The sequence below is a fragment of the Artemia franciscana genome, chromosome 3, assembly GCF_032884065.1.
Source record: "Artemia franciscana chromosome 3, ASM3288406v1, whole genome shotgun sequence".
In the NCBI taxonomy this organism is placed as follows: domain Eukaryota; kingdom Metazoa; phylum Arthropoda; class Branchiopoda; order Anostraca; family Artemiidae; genus Artemia; species Artemia franciscana.
In genome coordinates this window covers 24,630,360-24,657,031 of record NC_088865.1, presented here as the reverse complement: position 1 = coordinate 24,657,031, position 26,672 = coordinate 24,630,360, and the positions used below count along the sequence as shown (strand labels likewise).

At 35.7% G+C, this 26,672-nt stretch overlaps 1 protein-coding gene across 1 annotated transcript in view; it reads left to right on the top strand.

Annotated features, from left to right (window-relative positions):
- Nucleotides 1-1,221: 1,221 nt before the first annotated feature.
- Nucleotides 1,222-26,672, top strand: part of LOC136025062 (aspartate aminotransferase, cytoplasmic-like) — a 107,810-nt gene continuing 82,359 nt past the window's right edge. The window contains exons 1-4 of the mRNA XM_065700744.1: nt 1,222-1,472; nt 9,998-10,179; nt 19,147-19,255; nt 21,743-21,960. Coding sequence (XP_065556816.1) covers nt 1,277-1,472; nt 9,998-10,179; nt 19,147-19,255; nt 21,743-21,960 — 705 coding nt within the window. The 5' untranslated portion in view covers nt 1,222-1,276. The remainder of the gene's footprint in view (nt 1,473-9,997; nt 10,180-19,146; nt 19,256-21,742; nt 21,961-26,672) is intronic.

Sequence of the window (26,672 nt, the reverse complement as noted above, 5' to 3'; positions counted from 1 at the left end):
TTCCATCTTTCGTCTAGCACAGCAGTTATTTTATTGATCCTAGAGAGGAAGCATAAAGAACCAATTACGGTTGCTTGTGGGACAATGATATTATTTTACTTTACATATTCAGTGCTAAGATTACCAATCTTATCTAAGATATGTAGAAATATTTTTCTCCGCCATCTCTTCCTGCAAGATCTTCTGATCAACAAATAGAAGATTTTTTAAAAATCTATTGAAATTAAATATATCCATTTCCTAGGCTCATCTAGATGTGTTAAGCTAAAATCAAGTGAACTAAAAAGATAGTGAATAGTTGAAAACATCGGGGTATTGTCAAAATGCTTCTTATCAATTACTTCTGAAAGATATTCTTTTAACCACAAAGTAGTAAAACTCTATTAAAGTCGGTGGAAGATCGATGTAGTAGTGATTGGCCTTACGAAAGTGATTTTACTAACTGCTTTTTATTAGAATAGGAGAGGAAACTTCGATTTTCCACTTTTAGTGGAAATACCTGGTTTTGCTAATATTATTATAAGAAAGAGAACGATAATCCTTTCGCAAATGCTTTAGTAAGAGCTATCGGGACGTCGAAGGGTGTCAACAATGTTCTCTTTAACACGAAAGGTTTTTTTTTTATTTTTATTATTATGATTTCAGGCATTAAATTATAATTTATATTTGAATCTTCTTGTGAGTTTTGCGATGATGCTTCAGTTAAAAATGAAAATGGCTTTTTAGGAATGAGGGGTGCGACTATACAATAGAAGCAAAATTAGTCTAGGTCGTTCTCTGTTTTCTCCTAAGGCTTTCCTTTCATGAAATCAGCTGGTTGAAAGCCTGTTCCACTTAAATGTTGGATTTTATCGAAGAATTGCCTGAGCTAGGATTTGAGGAGGCTATCTATTTCTTTTATAATAATTTTGCCGTGCCTGCAAAATTTTTCATTTAATTGTTTTTCTTATTTTTTTGCTTCTTCTGACTTCTCCAATTAATTGTAGCATATGTTTGATAATTGCTTAGTCTTCTGAACCGTGTATTACAAAATGAAGGGTATGGACGGCAATATGGTCCAAGAAGTTATTTAGCATCTGAACCAAATTTACAAAAACAGACTAATCTCAGGCAGGACCCCCCTCTTACTTTCAGCATGTGTTTTTGCATACCAAAAGTCATTGACTATGAAAATAGCCAACAGCAACAGATTTTTTGGATCTCTTAGGTTGTGGCCCTTGAACCAGCTAATGGCTCCTAGGCTAGCGCTAGATGATTTCAAACGATTCAAATTATTATGTTGCTATCCAGCTTTTGCAGAAGAGGTGATTTTCAATTTGTTGTGGCAGATTTTTCGATTTTGAGAACCGTGAGACTGAAAATGACTACAATATTTTCTTCAGTAGCCTTAGCTGCTCCAATCGAAGTTTTTGCCTTGAATAAAGCCTGTGCAGATGATTCATATGCTAACAAAGTAAACCTGGGTGTCGGTGGTAAGTATCCTATCTCTTAGCTCAGTGATACCACAGTCATTGAGGTTAGGCTAATATAGCCCTAGCCTTTTGCCTTACTGACACCTTTGGTGTGAGAAAAAGTGAATGAAACTATTTGAAACTTAATAATATCTTATAGCTTAGTAATTGTGCCCCATTTCCTAAAATATTCTCTAGTAGCCTATATCAAGTTTCATTAATATCTGATCACCTATTCATGAGGTAAACATACATCAATTTTCATGATTTTCTCCCCCCTTGAACTGCCCTGAGAAATATATTACTAAGTTTATATATAGGGCCATCATCAGGGAGGGGTGCTGCACTCAGTAGAATATCCATGATTTTATGAAGGGGAAGGGCAGCTCATTACCTTAATTTGCACTTTGGAACAATGTTAAGGTCCATGCAAGAGCAATATTAAGGTTCATTACAAAAAAATTTAATTCCTAATTAAACCTAATGTACTTTACTGATATTGAAAGTTGCATGCCTGCTTCTATATGCCATTTAGCTGTCAGTTCTGTAAAGCTATCCACAAAATTACATTTATAGAAGCACTATTGATATTAATCTACAAACTCTTGCCTCCCATTTCCATTTAGCAAATCTATCAGTAACAGTTTCTACACTTATGACAATATCACAGTGAACATGACAAAGGGCAAGTCTGGGAGTCTGTCCTATTTGTTCTTAGTCATGTTTTCAATGTTCTTAAGGTAGAAAAAGCTTGTTCAACAGTCACCACATTGACAGATTGGGTTATGAGGATCTGTAAGTGTGCTGAAGTCTTTAAGAAAATATCAGCATTGCTGTTGTGTTTTGGTGAAATTTTCCATATTGTTTCAGATATTCTACCTGTGCCTGGATTGCTTTTTCTCTGACAAAGCTACCATGTTTTCCATATTGTCATTTTTCCAGTCATGGCAGATTCTCAAACCAGTTGAAAGTTGACATGACAAAAGGCAAACATGACAAAGGGCAAGTCTGGGAGTCTGTCCTATTTGTTCTTAGTCATGTTTTCAATGTTCTTAAGGTAGAAAAAGCTTGTTCAACAGTCACCACATTGACATATTGGGTTATGAGGATCTGTAAGTGTGCTGAAGTCTTTAAGAAAATATCAGCATTGCTGTTGTGTTTTGGTGAAATTTTCCATATTGTTTCAGATATTCTACCTGTGCCTGCATTGCTTTTTCTCTGACAAAGCTACCAAGTTTTCCATATTGTCATTTTTCCAGTCATGGCAGATTCTCAAACCAGTTGAAAGTTGAAACCAATTATCCTTATGACCAGTATTCTGCTGACTAGTCATGAATCATATGAGTGAATTGTTATTTGTTTCCATACAATTTATTGGTAAGAAAATACTAAGCTTAAAAGTGCCCAGTTTTTCTATGGAAAAATGGCTTTCTAAGTCTGAAATGATTATTTCCAACAGAGGAATATAATTGACTATTCATGATATTCCTTATGTGAACTGAGTGGTACTTTAATCCAGTTTGTTTGCAGTTTTCAGACCATTATTTTGGAATGTAAGGAATTCACAGCTATCTAGCATGTGAAACATGCTAGATTGAAAGGCATTATTTCTTAATATAGTTTGTGGTAGAGATCCCTAAAATCATGGAAGCTTGTGAGACCATCAGTGGTTGGGCAGCATAATCATGACAATTATTGATTGCTGTCACATCCTCTGATCTAATAGTTGTCATTTACAGTCCTAGTAATATACCTGGACTGATTTTACTGCACTGTTGGCCATTCTAGAAGAAGATCATGGACCTTGCATCTGTAATAAGCCATGTTATCTTGCATCTGCAATAGGAACTTCTTATCTGGTTAGATGTCAAGCATTGGAAGAGCGAAGAAAACTTAAAAAAAAGAAGCATTTGACAAGGTAACTAAAGTAGTAACCAAGATAGGTTTAGAAATAACAGTTAAAGTAATGAAAGAAATTTTAACTTTTTTGGTGCTTTTGCACCAAATAGTTGTACTTTGAAGAAGCAACAGAAAAAGCAACTATTTCTTTTATTACTCTGATGAAGTTCCTAACACTGTGGACAGAAGAAGCTTTTGAGACAGAAAGATTCAGAGCAAGGTTAAAATATTGGCAACATAGGGTATTCTTTGCTACGTTCTGAACTTCTTTTACACCACCAAAATATTCTGAAACTATTACAGCACATACTTCAGTGCCTATATCTACACAATTTTTCAGCTCTAGGTGAAGAGATCAAAGAAAATTCAACACAACACGTCCAAGCATTTTCCCTATATTGATCAGTTCAAAGTTGCCAATGCTTCCTGACTAACATGTTTTGTTTAGGTCTAAAAAATCAACAAAATCCTCACATCTGTTACAAATGTAATTGTAGCCAATTGCTACAATTGCAATTTTCGCCATCATCTCTTTGGCCACAAAGAGCAATGTGCTGTCAACCTAAGAAAACAATTGATTCTACTATTGGCTTCTATTTTGCTCTGTTTTCATACATTTGTTGGCTATATTATTTGTTTAATAGGCTTAAGATGCTGGTTTCAGGGTTATCATATTTAGAAGGAAATGTTTGCCTGCATCAATTGAATTGCGGTTATACTGACTATTTTCATGAGATACCAAGTTACTATCTATTTCAGTTGGCTTTGAAAAAGTCCAAAAGGGTTTCTTTACAAACTTTAGCAATTGATTGGAGCATTAAAGTAGTCCCTCATCTTATTTGAGAGTACTAGCCAGTGGTTTTTTTCCATCTGGATATGAATGAAAAATTTTATTGCTTCTTGTCCTCCTTGTGAACAGAATAAGGGAACCTGTAGTTAGACTGCAGAATCTAAGGTTCCAAAGCAACCAATATTGTGTATGACCTTCCAGTTTTGCAATGCTATTGAGATAGTTTCCAATATCATTTTTGCAGAAAATTCTCATATTTTTGATGTTTGTGTTAGGCTTTGGGGTACACATTTCAGTTGATGCTGTTGAATCACCCACAATTTTATTGTTTGTCACAGTGCTGAAACCACAATCAAGACTGCTACTCTCATTAATTATACCTTCAGTTAGATGTAGATTGTCCACTAACCTAGCTTTCAAACCAGAAAACTTGTCTTTGAGTTGACTGCTGTCTTTGCTTCAACAGCATAACTGGCTAATATTATCAAAACATTTTATGCTGTTCAAACCCATTTAGAATTCTAGCTAACACTAAGCTGTGTCTGTTGTTGCAGTCACTTCAAGAAATTTGATTGGTTACTGAAGAATAAACTGGTTTGAAACCCACACTTTTTTGAAGCTTTGACAATTTACAAGTTGACAAGCTACAAAATACCTTGTTGGCTTGGGTGGCTCCAAACAATCTGGACAATTCCCAGAAGATTTAAGTCTAACAGATAAAGTGTTGTTAAATCCTTTTCAAACATGCACTGATCTTGCAATCAAGTCACAGAAATGTTATGACAGAACTTTTTGCCCACACAGAGGGGGGGGGGGCAGGCAACCCTCTGGATTTGCTACTGGCTACAATGTCAAAAAATAATTGTCATATCAGGAGAGAGCATAAAACAAAGAACCTAACAGCCTTTTACCACTTTCATTATAATTATAATTTTTTTTAGATATGGTCAACCAATTAACTATATTTTTGATTGCAAAAGACACTAGGTGTAGCAATTTCTTTTAAAATGAGCCATTAAACAGCCCTCTATGATGTTCCAGTGTTCTGCTAGCTGAGGAGAAAAAGAAAAAAAAGATGCTGTATATGCAGAATATTGTGGTCCAAGCAAATTTTCTTGCTTTTCAAGCCAATAGATTTTCCTTGTTATTCAAGCCAAAGAAAAGCTAGTTTTCTATATAGAGGTATTGGACAAGGCAGTTACTAGGTTGCTAGCTAATTCTGCAACCCAGATTTCTTATATTTTTTTGTCAAAATATAAGTTTGTATAAATATTGTATTTTCTTGTTACACTAGGTATGGTTACATGACTATGACAACATTCCTAAAGTTTGTGCATGAAAATACAGTTTTTTGTAAAAATTGATTCTATTTTAAAAACTTTTTAATCACAAATGAAACTAGATCTAGCAATTTCATTTCAAATGAGCCATTAAACATCTCTCTATGATGTTCCAGTGCCCTGCTAGCTGAGGAGACAGAATGGAAAAAAGCTGCATTTGATGCAGAATATAATAGTTGCAGCTTTTCTTGTTGTTCAAGCCAGTAAAGTTTCCTTATTATTCAATCCAAGGAACAGTAAATTTCCTATGTAGGGGTTTTGGACAAGGCTGTTTTAATAGTGCACTTCCTATTTTGACGTGACGCTATTTTTAGGAGTTATGGGCTATTGTATGTCTTAGTTTTGGACATGATTGTCTCTTACTAGGTTGCTAGCTACCACTGCAACCTGAATTTCAGTTTCGATGGGCTATCAGACAGCTAACAGCTAAGAATCAAATCCAATATGTTTCATCATTTGTTCTTGGCTTTGTTGCAGCCATCTCTACAACCATGATACCAATGAAACTTACGTTGTCCGCATTTATATTTAACTTGACCAGTCGCTTGTATAACAAGCCAAGTGACTGTAATTTTCTTTTATAGGGTTTTCAGACAAGGTGGTTCTGTTTTTGTTTACATCCAATACTATTTTTACAAGTTATGGGCTATTGAATTTCTTGGTATGGTATGTGATTGTCTCTCCCTAGGTTGTTTACTACCCCCTTCAGCCCTGATTATCTTGTCATACACTTTCTGTTTACATCTGAAAATATTCTTAGGAGTTTCGAGCTATTGTTTTTATTGCTATGGGATGTGCTCACCTCTTACTATATTTCAGCTGCTGCTGTGACCATGATAACTTATAGTGACTTGGTACTTCAGTTACTATGGGCTAGAGTTCATTCTTTATTGTAAATTTAAAATGAACCATTAAACAGCTCTTGATGATGGTCCAGCACCATGCTAGCTGTGGATAAAAAGAAAGAAAAAAAGATGCAACATATGCAGAATATCACAGTTCAAGCAACTTCTCTTGTTTTTCAAGCCAATAGATTTTCCATGTTATTCAAGCCAAGGGACAGTAAGTTTCCTTTGTAGGAGTTTTGGGCAAGGCGGTTCTAATAGTGCACTTCTTGTTTTTATCTGACACTATGTTCAGGAGTTATGGGCTATTATAGTTTTTAGTATTGGATATGATCATCTCCTACTAGGTTGCTAGCTACTGCTGCTCCCAAGATTAATATTTCAGTAATTTACAAGAAACGTTTTTCAAAGAAAATTACAATCAGGAAAAAGCCTTTGGCTTTTTTTTGTTTGCAGTAGTAAGAGACAAACCATAGAGAATCAGACAGCTAATTAAGTCCAATATGTACCATGGTTTGTTCTTTACTAGTTTCAGCTATTTCTACAGCCGTGATACCAATGAAACTTACATAATTCCAGTTTATAATTAACTATATTGATACTTTATATAATCATTTACCATGGGCTATATTACAGTTGCCTATGGACTATTGTATTTCTTAGTGTTGGACATGATCATCTCTTACTAGGTTGCAAGCTACTGCTGCAACCTGGACTATATCTAAATGTTTTTTATAATGTTAAAAATCCTATTCTGATTTTCATATGCAAGATGGTTTGCTACTAGTGTTGAGCAAAGAAGCAGTTTTTCATAAAAAATTGTTTCTATTTTTGAAATTATTTGACACAATTGCAATAGGTTTTAAATACATCAATTTCCTTTAAAATGAGCCATTAAACAGCTCTCTATGATGTTCCAGTGCACTGGTAGCTAAGGACAAAGAGGGAGAAAAAAATATGCTGTATATACAGAATATTTTACTTCAAGCAAATTTTCTTGTCTTTCAAGCCAATAGGTTTTTCTTATTATTCTAGCCAAAGGATGGTAAGTTTTCTATTTAGGGGTATCAGACTAGGCAGTTCTAATAGTGTGCTTTTGTTTTGATCTGACTCTGTTTTTAGAAGTTATGAGCAATTGTATTTCTTAATATTGGATGTGATTGTCTCTTACTAGGCTGCTAGCTACTGCTGCAACCTTGATAATTTCAGATTTTTTTTTTATTTCCCCTCTCAATAGCTCCAGTTATGCATTGATACCAAAATAATGTTTGTTGCTGTGACAATTCACTTTTTCTCTCCCTCCTTATGGTCCCAGTCATAGCCCTAAATAGTATATTTCTCCTTTTATTTTCATCTTGTGATACATATTGTTTTTCTTTTTTTAATAAGTAGAAGTATTCTTGACCTATCAAAAGCATTAGGATGTTATTGCAAAAGAATTAAGAGCAGTTGATAAAAATAATATCTAAAAATGATTTAAAAGTGTGAATAACAGTAGAAGGATGCTGATAATGTGATTGATAGAAAAATGCTACATATTATAAAGCAAGGATTTCATTGTTTTAGTGTCTTCTCTAAGTTTTTGTATAATCCTTGGGCCATATCTGGGACTGCTAGGGGTGGATAAGGTGCATTGTCAAAGTTGCAACTATTTTGTTCAGAAAGACCTTCAGTTATGGAATTAAAATGTACTATCCTTTCTTATTATAGTGTTTCCTTCAGAAGTGCCATAGTTAGCCTTCTGATGTTACCTTTTCGGTAACTGAAAATTCCACCCAGAAAATTTCTAGCGGATGAACTTGGGCGAAAAGTTTTTCATAGCGCAATTTCATTTGAAAAAACTTTAATTTCTGGTTGTTTTCAAAATCATGCCGGTCCTCCCCTTGTCCATGGAAAAGGTTTTCCAGCAAAAAGCCAGCAAAAGAGTATTTTCCAGGAAAGGTTTTGTTGTGTGAAGGGGAAGGAAATTTTGAAAAACGTATCAGAAATGTGAAATTGACATCTACTCCCTTATGATTTCTGGGAATATTTTCGGTCTACGTCGTTATTATGAAAGTAAAGAGTAACATTAAACCCCAAAATGAGCAGAATTTATTCTGTATAGGAGGGAGACTGCCCCCTCCTCGTCCACACCTGCATAGAAACACACCTCCGCAGAAACATCGGAGTATGTTCATTAGATCAAAAGTTAAGAGTTTTAGCTCTTTTTTTTAAAGCCCAAAGGGATTGAATACCAACCAGCCACGTGGAGGTGGTATTTTCTGGGGGGGGGGGTGAATGCTGGCCACCTTCAAATTCACCCATTATGTTATTATAGCCAAATTTTACTCTACATTTAGATATATTAAAGGATAAAAAAAAACGTCCTTTTGCCCACCCATGTAAAATATCAAAATATGCTTGAAGGCCTATGTTCGTTGGTAATATCAGAGAGTCTTCAATCATCAGGATATAAAGTTGTATTTACTTCTTTGCATATAAGATCAAGCAATCCATGACACCCATTGTCTCATATTTTGGACAAAACTTCAGGGTTTATTACTTTCATGGATGTTGTAACCTTAAAGTAAGTTTGTTTTGTAAAGTGTGGGCTTTAAAGTTAGGGGAAATTCTTATGACTGTGACTTTTTATGTCATGGAAGACACATTCTAATTTAGTTTCTTTTTCAAAAATAATTTATGTCTTCCTTATTTGTGGATTAAATTTAATGAAAATTAGAATTGGTGTTGATTGCAGCAATATACAAGCAAAATGAGAAAGAATACATTTTTTTGAAAAAAAAAATGTTTTTGCTCAAGTTATTATTGTAACACATTTCATTAAACAAGTATTATTTGATATCTAATGTTGGTCACTAGGGTCTGTTCTAAATATATACATATTCTTACTTTTTTTTTACTTTTGTTTATCAAAATTATGCATAACGAACACTTTAAAAATAATATCGAATACCATTCAGACGGTGCCTAAGACGACACCGGAAGAATGGTCGTGACGCCAGCAAAGACGACACATTAGTGATTGCGACATAATTGTCGATGGTGGTTGTGATGAGATTGATACTGACGTCCAAGAAGACCTCAAGGACAACAAAGATTTTAGTATTACTGACGACGATGATTTATGCTGACGATAAAAGTGATAATGATAACAAAGGAGATAATGATAGTAACATTTGGGTCAAGTTAGAGGTGCAAGACTTGATGTCCCTTTAGCTTGCTCACCCTAGAGTAACCAAACTCTTGTTGGCTTGAATTTTGTGTGGTTGGATATTTTCATGGATTTTGCTACAATGGGTCTTGTTTTGTCAGCTGTTTGCTACAGTTGGGTTTTGTTGTTTTAATCTTGTATGGGTTGACATTTGCTGGTTGATCCCAAAGTTCTTTCGGCTTATATGAAACCCTATATCTAGACAAGTGTTTATTGTTACTATGCCGCGCACTATAAAAACTTCAAGCATTTTGAAAGTTTACCTAGGATGTAATTAAATACTTTCCCTCTCCCTTAAATCGAAGCTAAAATTACATTCTAATAGGTCACGTCATAAACCCTTCAAGTTTTTTATGTGGGGGCTCAGTTCAGCAATAATCTTTAAGGTTGTCTCCCCCTCCCCCGCCTAGGTTAGTGATAATGGTTTACTTTAAATACTTTAAAAAATTAATTTATCCTAGCATATCGGACTGATGATGGAAAGCCGTGGGTATTACCTGTGGTTAGAAAAGCAGAGCAAATACTTGCAAATGATATGAGCCTGAATAAGGAGTACCTGCCAGTTCTTGGACTCGATTCAGCTGCAACGGCTGCGACAAGGATGCTTCTCGGAGAAGATTCTGAAATTTTTAAAAATGGAAAGGTAAGTTTAACACAGCTGGCATGCTGGTCACCAAGAAAAAACTGACTGCTGTTACAATTACTATTAGTTATGTTGTATTTTATCTAGTGTTAGGATTAGCTAAAATTTATGATTTCTTTATGCCCCAAAAATGTAGTTGTTATGCTCTTGAAGTGACATTCAGGTCGCTACTTGTCGGTTATTGGAAACAGACACAAGAAGTGAAGTTAGTTTATTACTAATGAAAAAAAAAATCATGATGACAAAATAATACTTTAGAAACACAATCATGGAAACCTAACCTAACCGCCACCCCTAATGTGGAAATATGTAGCCCAAATTATAGAAGTCCAAAGCTGTTTTTGAAGCCATGAAACCGGTTTTCTGAGATGTAGTCTAAGCGTAATTCATGAATGTGTTTACAATAACCGACAAGTACCGTCAGGTCATTTTAACTTCAGCTTGATGTATAAAAAGAGCAGAAAAGGGAGAACGATATCAAGGAAAAGATGGGGGTAGAGGGGGCGAGGGGCCACATTTTAGCTTCATTGAAATGTCATTTGTATCACTTGTGTGTGATTCTTTCGAGAAGTGGTGAGGTTTTGATAGACTGGTCATATTTATCTATATTTTTAGATTTCTGAAAAACTTGCGTAATACTGAAAATTGAGCCTGTTTGAGCTTTCAGAGAATTAAAATTGTATATTAAAATTAATTAATTTCATGGCTTATGGAAGAACATTGACAGCCTCATAGATTTGTCTTTTACTTGATACAGGCTACTTACGGATTATTCTGCTCCTAACACTGTTTTGTTGGGTCGATTGTGTATTTAGAGCAGAGCGCTGTTTTTCCACAGTTCTACAAATTTAGGGAGATATAACAAGTCAGTTTATTTGAAACAGTTTATCAGAGGTTCTTCCACTTGTTTTTGTATGTTCTTTTCTTTTTTTTTGTGGCCATAGCCCTATGTGATATTTTATCTAATATGCATAAAGGTATATGACGTGCGATCTGACTCGAATACTTAGCTTGTGTGTTGCTAGGTCTGCCAAGTTTCTTGTATTTCGCAATGCTGTTACCGTATAACAAAGATACCCCACGTTTTTGTACATTCACTAGTTATCTTAAAATCGAAAGTCGGCCTAAACTGGTTTGCTATCGCCAAAGCTGAAATTTTGTCTTATCGTATGTGTGCCAAGTCTTGTGGGAATACGTAACATATGTTTACGCAAATAATGTTTAGCAAAAAAGCCTCGAAAAACAAAGCTTTGTGCATTGAAAGATATCTCAACACACACAGTGAAATATGTGGTTCTAAGCGTTTACAACCCTCTGGCGTTTATCTACTGGAAAATACCCCCCTGTAGAAAATAATCCTTTGGAAAAGACACTTGCGGAAAATACCCCCCCCCCCCTCCGTGGAAAATAAGACTCCAAATTTGAGAATTGAGTTTGAGATTTTTTTTTGTTTTCCTAGGGGGGGGGGGAATTTTGGTACTTGTGTATTATACGCCACTTATTCAAGGTTACGATGTGTAAAACTCGAGAACAAACCGGTTTCATCGTTAATTTCTTTCAGCTTAGCGTGAGACAAGACGAAGGCAAGTGACAGAATAGATGAGAAATATATAATTTGGGCTATATATTTGCACACAGGGGAAGGGGGCATAAAGTATTTGGACAGTTTGAAGTCAGAAAACAATTCTTAATTCGTAATGTTTAGAATAAGTGTACCTAACACATTTTGCATATTGAACCGCTATACTTAACCCCCCCCTCCCAATGTGCAAATATATAGCTCAAGTTTGTTTCTAAAAAATAACGAAGAAGCTGGTTTGTTCTCGACTTTTACATATCGCAAACTTAGAGCGAGTGGTGTATAATACATAAATACCGGAATTTTTCATGGAGAAAGATCCGGATTTCCCAGTATTATTTAAAAATGATCAGAGATTAAATAAAAAAAAATATGTTTTTCCACTGAAAGTAAGGATCAACATCAGAACTTAAAACGAACAGAAATTATTAAGTAGATGAAATGAGCCTCCTCCTCAAGACCTCGCTCTATACGCTAAAGTTTTTTTTAGAATTTTAAAGCAAAGCTTATTATTCTAATTAAACAGCCTTTGTATTTCAGGAATCGTTACTAAAGAATTAGGACAAAAAGTCAAAACTAGCGCAAAGAGCAAGGTCTTGTGGAAGCGCAACTCTCTTCATATACGTAATAATTTCGGTTCGTTTTAAGTTTTAATGTTGCTTCTTACTTTCAACTGAAAAATGCGATTTAAAAATAGTTATTTTCTGATCGTTTTTAAATAATACTGGACATCCGGCTCTCTTTCCATGAAAAATTCTGGTACAAGAGTATTATACGCCACTCACTCAAGTTTACGATGTGTAAAACTGAAGAACAAACCTGTTTCTTTGTTACTTTAGAAACGAATTTGGGCTATATATGCACATCAGCGGGGGGGGGGGGTAAAGTATAGGGGGTCTGCATGAAAAAATGTGTTATGTACAATTATTCTGCATATTATGAAGCAAGAACTGTTTTCTAAATTCAAACTATCCAAATAGTTTACTCCTTCCCCTTATATGCAAAATATATAGCACAAATTATATATTTCCCATCTTTTCTGTCACTTGTCGGTCTTTGTCTTGTCTAACGCTAAGCTGAAAGAAACTAACGGAAAACCGGTTTGTTCTCGAGTTTTCCACAGCGTAAACTGGAGTGAGTGACGTAAAAAACACAAGTACCAAAATTCCTTCCCCCTTACGAAAAAACAAAACTCAAATAAATTTTCAAATTTGGAAAGCCTTATTTTCCACGGGGGGTATTTACTGGGACGTGGGGGCTGGTACATGGCGGCCACCGAAATGTATACGGAAGTTTAAATTGGTAGAAGAGAAGGAACTTGGAAAAAACATGTCATTCGTATTATAGATTAAATTGAAAAAATGAGTTTTTCAAATGAGGTAGAGGGCGACATTAAAACTAAAAACGAACATAAGTTATCCTGCATATGAAAGCGAAATTCGCCCTCTCGTCTCCTCTTTCACAAACAATTTCTTGGACAACACTGCCTTTCCATTTATAATTCATTTGATTTGAAAATATAATAACTTGTAAAACTTTTAAATAAAATGGCGAACGTCGGAAAAAAGGCTTTCAACGTGAAGGTGGAACTCGACATAAAACAAAAAATATTCCGAATTCGTAGTTTTTATTAATACATTTACCCATATTATACTAATATTTTACCCTCCTCACTCCTTTACACTCAAGTTAAACTTGTGCTTAACTTAAAACATTTTAGAATGCAGCAAATATAGCTTGTTGGTAATTGGAAGGTTTGTATATCCTTTGCCTTTCAATACATTAGAACTTAATATTTTATTGTTTAAAGCGAATGGGAATTACCAAGTGCATCTATTCCCGTGGCGCTGTGATAAATATATGTTTATTATATTGTCCTTGTGTTAGAGCATTCCCTCTTGAAGCATTGGCAAAAAGTCATAATTTTAACGTAAAGTGGTGCTGGGAGTGGGCTGCCACCCTCATATACAGGTTAATTTTTTTTCATCATGTTATCTAAGTAAAATGCCCTTGCTTCGAAGCTTAAACTTTTAGAAATCAAGTAACTGTGGGGACTGATAGAACTGCATATGGTACTTGTTAATTATACGGAACACACTCTATAAGTGAAAGTTTGATCAACCCTAACGAAATATACCAAAATCTGATGATAATATAATATTTTAGAGGCAAATTTGTGGAAATTGCGACAAAGAATTATGGAAAGCAGGCCGCGCAGAACACATTATATTAAGTACCTAACCTAACTTAATCCCTAACTACTTGTATGTACTAAGTATTTAATTAAAATATACCTGCATACGTGTTTTTTATCTCTCAAAATAAGCAAATCGTAACTGATTGCAGAGAGGCAAAACGGTTTTCGCCAGATCTTACAGAGCGTAATTCTTGAGTGTGTTCGGTTAAATTAACAAGTTCCCTTCGTATTATCTATCCAACAAGCGAAGCAAAATTTGTGGATCTCTCATACATTTTTTGAAAATAATACCGAAAATCCTGTGTTTGGAACAGAAGTTCCGATTCTGATGTTCTGATCGAAACTTCGATTTTGATGTTTACTATATATACGTTTAATCGCATAAAAAGTTAGCAAGAAGACATGCACTTTTCTATATCCACAAATGAAACATACAGTAAGAAAAACTTCTCTAATTACATGCTAACCTCGCCAATAATAACCTGCAATAATCATAACGCACCTGCAAACGTGATGCGAGAGCATATACATTTTATTACCCGTGACATGTAGTTGCATGTGTTACTCTGCATCGCTGACCTATGGGTCACAGTTGCTGCAGCACTCCACGGTACTTTGACGCCGGATGTCTAGTTAACCTTTGAAAACTGTGATGTGTGGAAATGAAAAGTCTACCATTAGAATCGGCATAGTCCAAAACCTTTGACCGGTTGTTTTCAGCCCCCCCCCTTCAAAATTTGAGATAATCATTTTATCTAGTATTACTGCCTCTCCTTTTTTTCTAACGCTATTCCTAGTAAGAGCAATAGCTTCAAGAAAATGGTTTGCTCTTTGCTAGGTTCCAGCTAAGGAAAAGGCCATCGAGTGTGATGTTTGCCACGAAAGATAGAATTTTCTGTAAAGCTTTTCTTTCAGCTTTATCATCACATAGTCACAAACGAAAGAATCTTTTCTGATTGTCGGTCGCGAGCCTGTTGTATATGGGAAACAGTTTCGTCCGCTTTTTCCGGTCATTCTGCTCACTCCAGTCTTTGATATTCATCAGTGGTGGTTCTGGGCCTTCGGCCCTCGGAAGCATAGCTGACATATCCCCCCTCTGCTCACTATGATAGTTAAAGTCAGCAGCTCTAATCTTTGGTCCTTGTACACTTGTTGTAATTATGTCACATTAGCGGAATTAGGGTTTTCTCTCGTTTTTTTTTTTTTTTAGTTTTACATTAGGAGCCTTAAGAGATAATGGACATACGAATGGTTTAGTTTTTCAGTAGTTAAGCCCGCATTATGAAAACAATATCTTGCTGTAACCTCCTTTGATTGTCAAGACTAAAAAGGTTACAATTCAAACAACAAAAGTTAAAATTGGGGCTAAATCAATTTCATCAATGGGATCACTCTGATTATTCCTAAAACCTTGATTGTCTACAAGAATGCTAATTAAGACCATAGAACTCACTTTAGACTCCTCAGCATAATAAATTGAGACTTTCAAATTTCCATTGCTGTAGGCCTATGCCTGAAATTATAACACTTTTAAAATATTCTGATTTACCACTAGGCATCAGTATATAGCTGGAGACCGCGGCTGATGGAATTCCTTCTTGTTAAAGATTAAATAAAAAAGAAACAAGTTTTTTTTAAATGAAAGTAAAGAGCAACATTAAAACTTAAAACGAACAGAAATTACTCCGTATATAAAAGGGGCTTTTCCTCCTCAACGTCCCGCTCTTTACTCTAAAGTTTGACTCTCTCTTAACTCCACTTTTTAAAACAGTTAGAAACTTTAGCGTAAAGAGTGGGACGTTGAGGAGGAAAAGCCCCTTTCATATACGGAGTAGTTTCTGTTCGTTTGAAGTTTTAATGTTGCTCCTTACTTTCCTTTAAAAAAAAACTTGTTTTTTTTTATTTAATTTCTGGACATTTTTGAATTAAAGCATGTTTTGATCTTGGCTCTCCGCACATAAATAATTAAAATGAAATTCGCATATTAATTAATTGCAATTTTCGGAAGATTTTGAGAAAAAAGGAACGAGGGAGGAGGCCTAGTTTCCCTCTAATTTTTTGATTACTTAAAAAGGCAACTAGAACTTTTAATTTTTTATGAACATTTTCATTGGTAAAAAATATACGTAACTTATGAATTAACTTACATAACGAACTTCTATATTCGTATGTTTTATTGCGTATATGAGGGGGTTAAACCCTCGTCGATACCTCGCTCTTTACACTAAAGCTTAAATTTTGTCCCAACTCCTTAAGAATAACCTCTGAATCACAAAGGCCGTAGAATAAATAGTTGAAATTACTGAAAATACTTTAGCGTAAAGAGTGAGGTATTACGAGGAGGTAAACCCCTCATATGCGTAATAGTTTTTGTTCGTTTTTAGTTTTAATGCTGCTCCTTACTTTCAGTAGAAAAAATTTTCATATTTATTTTTTCATTGTTTTTTCAAATAATGCTAGAAAATCCTACGCTCCCCTCGTTGAAATTCTCTTCCCCCATGAAAAGTTCCTCCATGGAAATATCCTCCCACGTAACCCCCCCCAAATCTCCCCCCTAAACCAAAAAAATCCCCGTGAAAACGTCTGTACACTTCCCAGTAACCATTACTATATGTAAACACAGGTCAAAGTTTGTAACTTGCAGCCCCTCCAACGGGGACTGCGGGGGAGTAAGTCGTCCCTAAAGACAAAGTTGTTAGGTTTTTCGACTAATGGCTATCTTCGAAAATGGCTATCTCAGAATTTTTATCCGGTGACTTTTGGGAAAAAAGGAGCGTGGGTGGGGGCCTAGGTGCCCTCCAATTTTTTTGGTCACTTAAAAAGGGCACTAGACCTTTTAATTTCCGTCAGAATGAGCCCTCTCGCGACATTCTAGGACCACTCAGTCGATACGATCACCCCTGGGAAAAAAAAACAAACAAATAAACACGCATCCGTGATCTGTCTTCTGGCAAAAAATGCGAAATTCCAAATATTTGTAGATAGGAGCTTGAAACTTCCACAATAAGGTTCTTTGATACGCTGAATCTGATGGTGTGATTTTCGTTAAGATTGTATGACTTTTAGGGGATGTTTTCCCCTATTTTCTAAAATGAGGCAAGTTTTCTCAGGCTCGTAACTTTTGATGGGTAAGACTGATCTTGATGAAACTTATATATTTAAAATCAGCATTAAAATGCATTCTGTTGATTCTTTTTTTAGAGCTTTGGTTACTATTGAGCCGGGTCGCTCCTTACTACAGTTCGTTACCACGAACTGTTAAATTTTCAAATTCTGTCATAATCTTTAATAGCCTCTTGATTGTAGAAAAATCAGCAGACATTAAAGTAGCAATTATTTCTTTGAGAATAGCACCAATCACAGGAAGGATGTGAAAAAAGCACAAGAAAGGGTCCTAACGTTTTTCTTCTCGGATACAGCTTAAAAAACATATATTAATAATAACTAGAGGCTATGCAATTTAGAAATTAAGAAAAGTTATCTGACTGAAGGATTTTTGTTTCGTTCTTCAAGTTTAGGCTGCACTCAGTTAAAGTGTTAATGATTTCTTTATGAGTAAAAAGTATGGAACCTTAATAGTTTTTGTCTTTCCCTTGTTCTACATAGATTTCTGTGATAGAGCAGTATTCTTTCCACATTTCATAGCTGCTTCAATGAAAATAAATTGAAACATACACTCATCTGTATGATGCTGGATGACCACTGGCTTTTACCGTCTAGAAGCCAGCCAGCATTCTTCAAAGTTTCAAAAGCTGGAGATTCTCCGAACTATTATTTTTTTTAGCCTTCTTGCCTGAAGCAAAAGAGAAGGTGAATTAAAGTTTCTCGGGGAAAGTTTCCTTGGCATAAGGCTCCTATCCAAACAATTTTAGAAGTATCTGGGCCCTTTGACCTGAACAGTTGATAGGAGAGGCAAACGCTCCAACCTCTGCATAAAAGTGTTCAGATGTGTTTCAAACTTACAGAGCAAGTACTGTGGGCCAAGGGGACAGAGGGGATGGATTCAAAGTAAATGGAGCCTTTTCCAAGCTCCATATTTCTTCCGTAAACTTTTAGACTGCTGACCTGCACATTCCAGGCTTCAAAGTTGCAGAGGACAGAGATTTTGTGAAATATGACATTTTGGAAAAAAAAAACAACAAAACAAGTACATTTCTAGAGAAGTGTTCTTGAGCTGTTGGTGCCAGGCTCCGAAATTCGAGCGAATCCAGCTACTTTCATGTGGAAGGCAGGCGAGGCTTGGATCTATGTTAAAGGGCCACGAGTTCCACTGCGTGTCAGCATGGCCTACGTAATTAAAAGAACATTTAAGTAGCCATTCGATGGTTAATTAATAGTAATTTGCACTCAGTTTTGCTTGCCAGTTATTGGTAGTGTTATCGATTTAATTCAACAAATGTAACGCTATGCATCGAAACCTAGGAAGGAACAACAGCTCAAATTTGTTTATGTCATTGACATTTCATTGCTCCCTCGCGATATCCACTTTTGAAAAAATAGCTAAAGCAAGGGTCACAATCCAGTGGTCACTAGAGGTAATTTAAACTATGAAAGGATTTATTGGGTTATTACCTTCACCTACCTTGGTATGATAGGTGGTTGCTATGAAGATGCCAAGTGTAGAATAAACAAGGTGTTTTTTTTTCGCAGTTGAAATTTCTTTTTCGGAAGAATAAGAAAATTCGAACTAAGATTAGGACACGATAAGCTGGTTAATGATAGTTTTCTAGTATGGTTCTGAAACTTGGAGTTTTCGAAAGGTGGAGGAAGGTATACTACATAATTTCCAGGTGAACTGTCCAAGGATAGTTTTAGGTACTCATCGCTTCGTGACTGCAGACCAAAGTTTAACCTTTTAAAAAAAGAAGAAAGAAAGTATTGCTGGTCGGAATATCATACGGCTGATGGGCCTCCATCATTTTTTACAAAGTTGATATTTGGCTGTAAGAAGAGAACATTAGTCGCTTAAGAGGAATGAAGTCACGAATGTTGTAATCGGACTGGAACTTTTGTGATTTCCCGTCCATAAACGGACTTGTTTTCTCGGTAAAGTTTTTCGATTTTTATGATTTAACACATCTATTATTAGTTTTTAAACTAGCCCTCTTGTCAACTGAAATTGATTCAGCCTAAAACCGTCTACGTATCCCTACATGCTCTCCAAATTTTAATCATTTGTTTTTTTTTATAGGCTATAGGTATTCAGTCGTTAAGTGGCACTGGGGCCCTTCGAGTTGGAGCCGAATTTCTGAACAGGATTCTGAATCATTCTGTGGTCTATTCATCAAGTCCAACTTGGGGTAAGCTTCACTAAACAATTTTTTTGACCACGCCACTTAAAAATGAATACAAGAAAATAAAGATGTAAAATAAGGGTAAAACTTTGAATCAAGACTGTTAAACCAAATACAAATATTTCAATTTTTACTTGGGAAAGCTTTTTTCAAACTAATTCAAATATAAGAAAAGAAACATAAAAATGTCACTATGAAAACAGGATGCAGTAGAAATGGAATGAAAATGCACATAATTCACAGTAGCCCGTCTGTAGTCACAGTCTATAGCCCGAACGGCCGAAAAGAGCCGATTGAAGAAACTCCTCTGTCTCTCAAAGCTATAGAATGTATAAGTAGCCAAAATGTCGGAAAAAGCAGGTTGAAAAGACTGCTTCATAAAGGGAATGCACTAGTGAAGTTGCTTTCCATTATGAATTTTTTTAAGCGAAACATTTTTTTACAGAAAATGTTACAGCGACATAGCGAATATGCAGCTATAACGTCTACTACTACTAATACTAATAACAACTCACCGCAGCACCAAGTCGCCTGAGCTACACACGATCTTCCTCTATCCCAGTCCATTCAAAGCCTTCCTCTTTACGCCCTCCCAGGAGGTTCCCATTTTTCTTAAATCTTTCCTCGTGATGTCCTCCCACCCCAACCGAGGACGACATATTTTTCGTTCAGGCCTACGCTTTTTGTCGAAAAGTACAATCTCTGGCAATCTGTCATCCTTCATGCGCAGAAATTACCCTAGTCATCTCAGCCTTTCTCTCATTTTAGCTCTAGAAAGCGGGATTGAACCATACTTCTCGTACAACCTACTGTTTGAAATACTGTCAGTCAGTCGGTTATCCAAACAATCCGTAAGCAATGTCTCTGCAAATATTCCTCCCTTTTTAGGAGCGCCTATGCTTCAGAACCATACTCGACTACTGTCTTCACTGTAGCTTCCAATATTCTAATCTTGGTTTGCAGACTTAATTTCCTTTACTTTCAGACTTTTCTCAACTGTTGAAAAAAACCATGGGCCTTGACTATTCACTTTTAACATCTTCTCTGCACCCACTGTCTTTTTTAATAAAAGACAGTGAAATAAAAGTTCATTTACCTAGGTAAATGAAGCTGTTCACTCGATCGATCCTTTCGTTACCCAATGACACCTTTTCATCTTCAGTTATTCCTAGCTTTAGCGATTTAGTCGCCAATGGCAACTAAAAATAGGCGATTTAGTTACATTAATTTTCAAACATATTCTAGCACCCTGAGCTAGAAAAACTTTTAAAAGTTCACTCATTTTGCTCACACTTTCATCTAGGATGCTTAAATCAGTCAGCATAATCTAAGTCTAGGGAACGTTTTACTTCCCATTTTATTGCGTGTTCTCCCATTGCCTTTGCTGTGCTCTTTAGTACAAAGTCCATCAAAATGATCCATTTAAATGGGATAGAACACAACCCTGCTTAACTTCTTATTTAATGCGAAACCAACTACTAACCTCATTTCCTATCTTAATCGCAGCAGTGTTAAACTCGTACATAGTACTAGATCACTTTAATGTATCTGTCTGGTATACATTTCAAGGATAAGACCTTTGCTAAAGCTCTTCTATCAGCTGAATCAAACGCTTGCTCATAATCTATAAAACTGAGGACTAGAGGTGTTTGATGACTCAGGTACTTCTCAATTATTAATTTAAGGGGGAAAATTTGGTCAACGCGTCGTCTACCCTTCCTAAAACCGTACTTTTCTTCTTTTAAAATTTCGCTACGGCATCTCTTAGTCTAAATTTTATCTTCATACAAAGTAATTTGCTACCTACAGAAACCCGGCTAATGCCTCTATAAATACCCCAATCACTCTTAAAACTTTTCTTACACAGGGGTTTATTTAGGGTTTTTCTAAAACTATTAGGTATCTTTCATTGATCCTGCCTGTCTTCGGTTTGTAATAACGTAATCAATAAGATTAGCTGTCTTACCATTATGTGAATACCTTTTTAACTTATGGGACATTTTATGACCAAATACTATATCGGTTATAACTAGATTGTTATGCCTACGAAGTTGTAGTTGTCTGTAGCCATACTGTTTTACTGTAGCCTGTACTGTTTTCTTTTCCTACACCAAATTTACTTAGACTAGGATACCATCTATCCCTATTTCTACTGACCTGGGCATTAGCATCTCATAACAAAAATACCGTATTTCTACCTGGGACTCTATTTGTCCCCCGAAAAATTCCCCCGGGTGTATTCCCCCGCGGAAACTCATCTCGAGAAATTTTTCCCAGATAATTTCTACTCATATTCGCCCTGGATAGTTCCAGATGTTCATTAGAAGGGAACTTGAAAGTTACTTTTTTGCTGTTAATGTGTATATACCAATACCTGTAAATTGGTTGGTAGCTTCCCGCCTTTTCAGTTTTCTGCTTGACAATTCAAATATTATGTTGTAAGTAAAATTTTGAACAAGATTCGGTTATATAGTCAAAATTATATTTTAACAGGGAATCATGGGTTGGTATTTCGCAACGCTGGCTTTCCAGATTATAGAAGCTATCGCTATTGGGACGCTGCCAATAGGTCTTTTGATTTCCAAGGAATGATGGAAGATTTGAGGAATGCACCTGAAAGGGCTGTTATTATTTTGCACGCATGCGCTCACAATCCAACTGGTGTTGACCCAAACAAAGACCAATGGCGTCAAATTGCAGCCGTTATCAAGGTACGTACAATGAAAATGATTTGGAATATTCTGTAGGAATTAACAGATAGGGTAAACGAAAGAATATGGAGAAGCAAATTGGATGTTTTGTGCTCGGACATAGGATTTGTGCAAATTATTAAGTACATGTATCACCGACCGTATAGTCTTACTGATGTAAACTATAAAAGTTAAGAACAAGCTTAAATAAAAACTCACCCATTGAGATCGATTAAGATTTAGAGGCTTTAAATGAAACTTTAATTACAGTGTAACACGCACAGGTATACACCTACATACACACAGAAAAAGAAGCCATGGAAAGTTTTCTTGCCATTGTATAGAAACAAATAAAGTGCTGTTAATATTTACTTTGAGATGGGGAAAAATTTATAAATGATATGTTTCTAAAGCTTATGATTTGCAACATATTTCCTTAGAAAATTAAAAAGAATTGGACTTTAGGCCGAAAGGGGTTATAATAAAGTTGGGGACGTTTTTTAGGACCTGGTCACAAGGTATCCATTGTTTTCCAGTTTCTAATCTTTTTTTTAGTAGATATATTTGACCTAGTTTGAGAATCATTAGGGAATAGACCAATAGAATGACCAAGTAATAAAACATGTGAACTTCATATTGTTGACTTGGTACTGTTATTTTCCCTCACTGATAAACGGCCATGCAGAATAAAACAGCATTACACATCCTTACTTACCCAAGGCTTGTCAGCGAGCACATTACAGAAAATAATCTGAAAACAAAGAAGATTGAGGCAATTTTTCCTCTCATTCACAATAGTCATTTCATCCTCTTCTCTCCACTCCTTCCCAAACCAAAAAAAAAAAAAAAACTAGTAAAAGACTTTAGGTTCTCAGTAAATTTCCCTATAATCTAACAATAATTCGAACTCACTCAATAAAAAACAAAATTCTTTAACCTCACTCTTAAGCAACCTTCCGCATACCCACTTCATCATCTATCCAAAATACCATACCTTACTTCACTCACTCTCGGTAGTTGCCTAAGCATAGATCTTCTAAGAAAGTACAGAACTCTTTCATTTTCTCCATTAATTTGAAATCTTTCAGAAACACAGTTCATAGCTCAGGTCTAATGTGAAGGAATGAAACTGAACGTCTCGTTGTCTTACGTATCGGGGCTCTCTGATATATGAAATTCTGTTTGTCGTACCTGCTTACAATAAACTAAAGTAGAAAACAGTCAGGTGGGACATCAATTTTGAACCTAAACATAAAAAAAATCTAATTATACAGTTCCCTTAATAAAGTATATTCAAATTTATAATCCTTACTTACAGTTTCTCTTGATCTTCTTATGACTATATGCGCCCATGATTTTTGATTAACGTGTATATTCTGATAAATATTCTGTTGAAAATATATAGTATTCACATGTGATCGGAAAGTAGATGTACAAATAAGGATTGACTAGTGGCAAATGTAACAATCTCAAAATGGCTAGCGGGAAAATATGCTTCAGTTTAAGGGTCATATCAACATTTCTTGCTAGCATAGTACCACTTCATGGAATATGATCAGATAACATTCATCAGTAACTACTCCGAGAAGCCTCACCGATTTTTCTTCAGTTGTCACAACACCATCATACCTGAACAAAACTGGTTCTCAAACAGGCCCTTGAAAATCGTCACAATAAACTTTTTTCTTTGAATAGCATACTTCCAAGTTTTACTCTCTTAAAACGATCTTACAGAAACGAGAAAAACACCCAATTTCTACCGAAAGCAATATATCACCGTCAATTAGAAGGCTGTAGAAGCAAAGAAATACCTCCATATAAGTTCGCACTAAAGAGCTAATGTTGATATTTCTTTGGCTCCACTTATAAATTTACTCTATGGCTTTCTTTTTGTTTTCTATTTTTCTTTCTGATAATTTTTCTTATTCTTGTTTCTCCATTTTTTTCTCGATAGCTTTTTCAACGTTCTTCTTGCACTGAAGACGGCTTAGTATGTTATTATTGTTGTCAAGGAGGGAGTGGATTCTGTATCCCTGGATCGAGAATCAGGCCTTCGGGGCTGATTTCCTCCAAATCCTGAAAACTGCTCCATTTGTGGTTGGGGGGGGGGGGTAATGATGGACGACTTAGTAAAGGTCTTCTACAAAACATCCGTACTTTTCCTTTTTTGTTCACTGGCCAACATTTTGTTTTAGTATCTGTTTGTTTTTCTTGTTTGACTTTTGCTGAAGTGCCTTGAGACGGAGATCAGCACCGCCGGCTCAGACCTTATGGGTCTACTGCTGCATCCTTTACCCTTTTTTTTACTTGTTTGACTATTAATTCCAGCCAGTTTGATCTTAGAACTTATTTAAATCAGTTCATGATGTGGCAAAGTGAGAATAAACTCAGTGAGAATAAACAAAAATATCGAACAACGATTGCCGAATAAAATCTATTTATATTCGAATAAATGAGTTATTTAAGAGAATGTCTTGACCTAATGCAAAGCCAAGTTTGATGAAAAGATTCCATTCAAAACTTTTCTTTTGTATACTTGAAATTTTTTTTCTTTGACATTCAATCTTTTAGTATTTAGTTAAAAGTTTCCGGCAACGAATATTTTTTCTTACATTTCTTTAATTAACTTATCTTTTCCTTTGAGATGATAGATAGCGTTGGTAGGTCTGTTTCTGAAGACAAAATTAAGAATTTTTTTTCCAGGGAAGTTTTTCGTGAAAATTTTGATTTGGATAATTTTATCAAATCAGATTTTAAAGCAGAATTCTTCCACCACGGTGGAAAATCGAAGTGTGCATTCATGAGCTGAGATTTTATCAGAACCAATTTGTATAGAAAGTTCAGTCATTGAAACTTCGGGGAGGGGGGGGGGTTCATTCAACTGGTAATTGAAAGCTGTAGGTACCCTTTTTAGGAATTAAAAGTAATCGGAGAACAAACCAGACCCATTCCTTTTCCTTCTTGTGGTACCTGGCCCCCTTGTAACCTCTCAAGGTATTCGGTCAACATTTTGGCAATTTCGTACAAAGTAGTTGAAAGGATCAATGAATATGCCTCTGGTGATGACAAAACTTCTATAGGATCTGGGGCAAGAGCCTTAAATAATGCAAATTTGTAGTTATAAAAGACGCATCTTTAGTTTCTCAGAAAACGCAAAGGGTATTAAGCCGTAACTTTCAGGGAATGGCGAAAAGGATATCGAACAAAACACGAAGACCCTATGAGCATTCAGGTTGTCAAAACGGTATATCTGCAGTATTTCAGGAACAGCTAAGGATATTAATTTGAAACTCTCAGGGGATGGTGAGAAAAATATTGAACTAAACAAGAAGACACTATGAGCATCCAGGTTGTCAAAAAGGTGTATCTGCAATATTTCAGGAACGGCTAAGGGTATTAAGTTGAAATATAAAAATAATGTTTATGGGGAAGTTAAATCAAAATATACTATGTCCAGTTGGGTTGTTAAAACATGTATCTGAAATATCTATGGAACGGCTAAGGGTATCAAGATGAAGATTTTAGGGAATCCTGAGGGGGATCTTGAATGAATTATATGACCTATATGCATCGAGGTTGTAGAAAGGGCATATCCGGAGTATATCATGAAAGTTTAAGGATATTAAGTTGAAACTTCCAGGAAGGGCTGAGGAAAATTTTGAGCTAAATTATAAGACGCTATTTGTATCTAGGTTGTCAAAATAGTCTATATACAATGCCTCAGAAATGCCAAGGGTATTAAGTTGAAACTTTCAGGGACTATTGAGGGGCTGTTGAACTAAACTGAAGGACATTGTGTGCATTCAGTTGTTCAGAAGGACGTATTTGTGATATCTCAGGAACCACTAAGAGCAATCAAGTTGAAACTTCCAGGGAATGTTGTGGGGGTTTTTGAACTAAATCAAAACACTAGGTGCATCCCAGCTGTAAAAACAGTGTATCCACAATATCGCAGGAACAGCTAAGGGTATCAAGCTAAACATTTTTGGGAGTGTTTAAGGGGCTTTTGAACTAAATCAAGAGAAACTGTGTGTGAACAGGTTTTCGAAATGGAGTATCTGCAACATTTTAGGATGGGCTAGTGATGATAAAATGAAACCTTCAGGAAATGTTTAGAGGGATATTGATCAAATGTGGGGAATGAAGTTGAAGGTTTTAGGGAGTCATAGGGTCGGGTGAATTGGACCTCAAATTGAGGCTTTTAACTAGTAAGAGGCAGAAGTGAATGAAAAGACACTGTTTGTATCCAAGTTATCGAAATTGAAGATCTGTCTTACCTTGAGGACGGCTTGGAGTTTGCAGTCACAACTAAAAGGTGCTGTTGGTGAAAAAAGGGGAGAATGGTGTACGGGGTTTCCAGATTTCTGTGGTAAGGAGAAAGGGTAAACAAATCATGTCTGATTCACAAAATTTTTTTTTTTCACGGAGTCTTTATGGAGAAGGGCAACTAGGCGTTTAACTATAAGTGAAATAGCTCAAGCTGGTGTCCATGTTATATTTTAGACAAAAGCACGTTCTGGGACGTTAAAGAATTGTTTGTCGAAATTAACGACTATTATTCCATCTAACAGTCCTATATTACGGACCAAAGAGTCAAACGGCTAGTTTTGTAAAACTTTTAGGCTTAGTGAGCTGAGTGGTCAATTATCACCCTATTCTCGCCCTTGTCAATCCTTGTTCGGGTGTCAATGTTTTCCATTTGAAATGGAGCAGTAGCTTATCATTTTAAGACC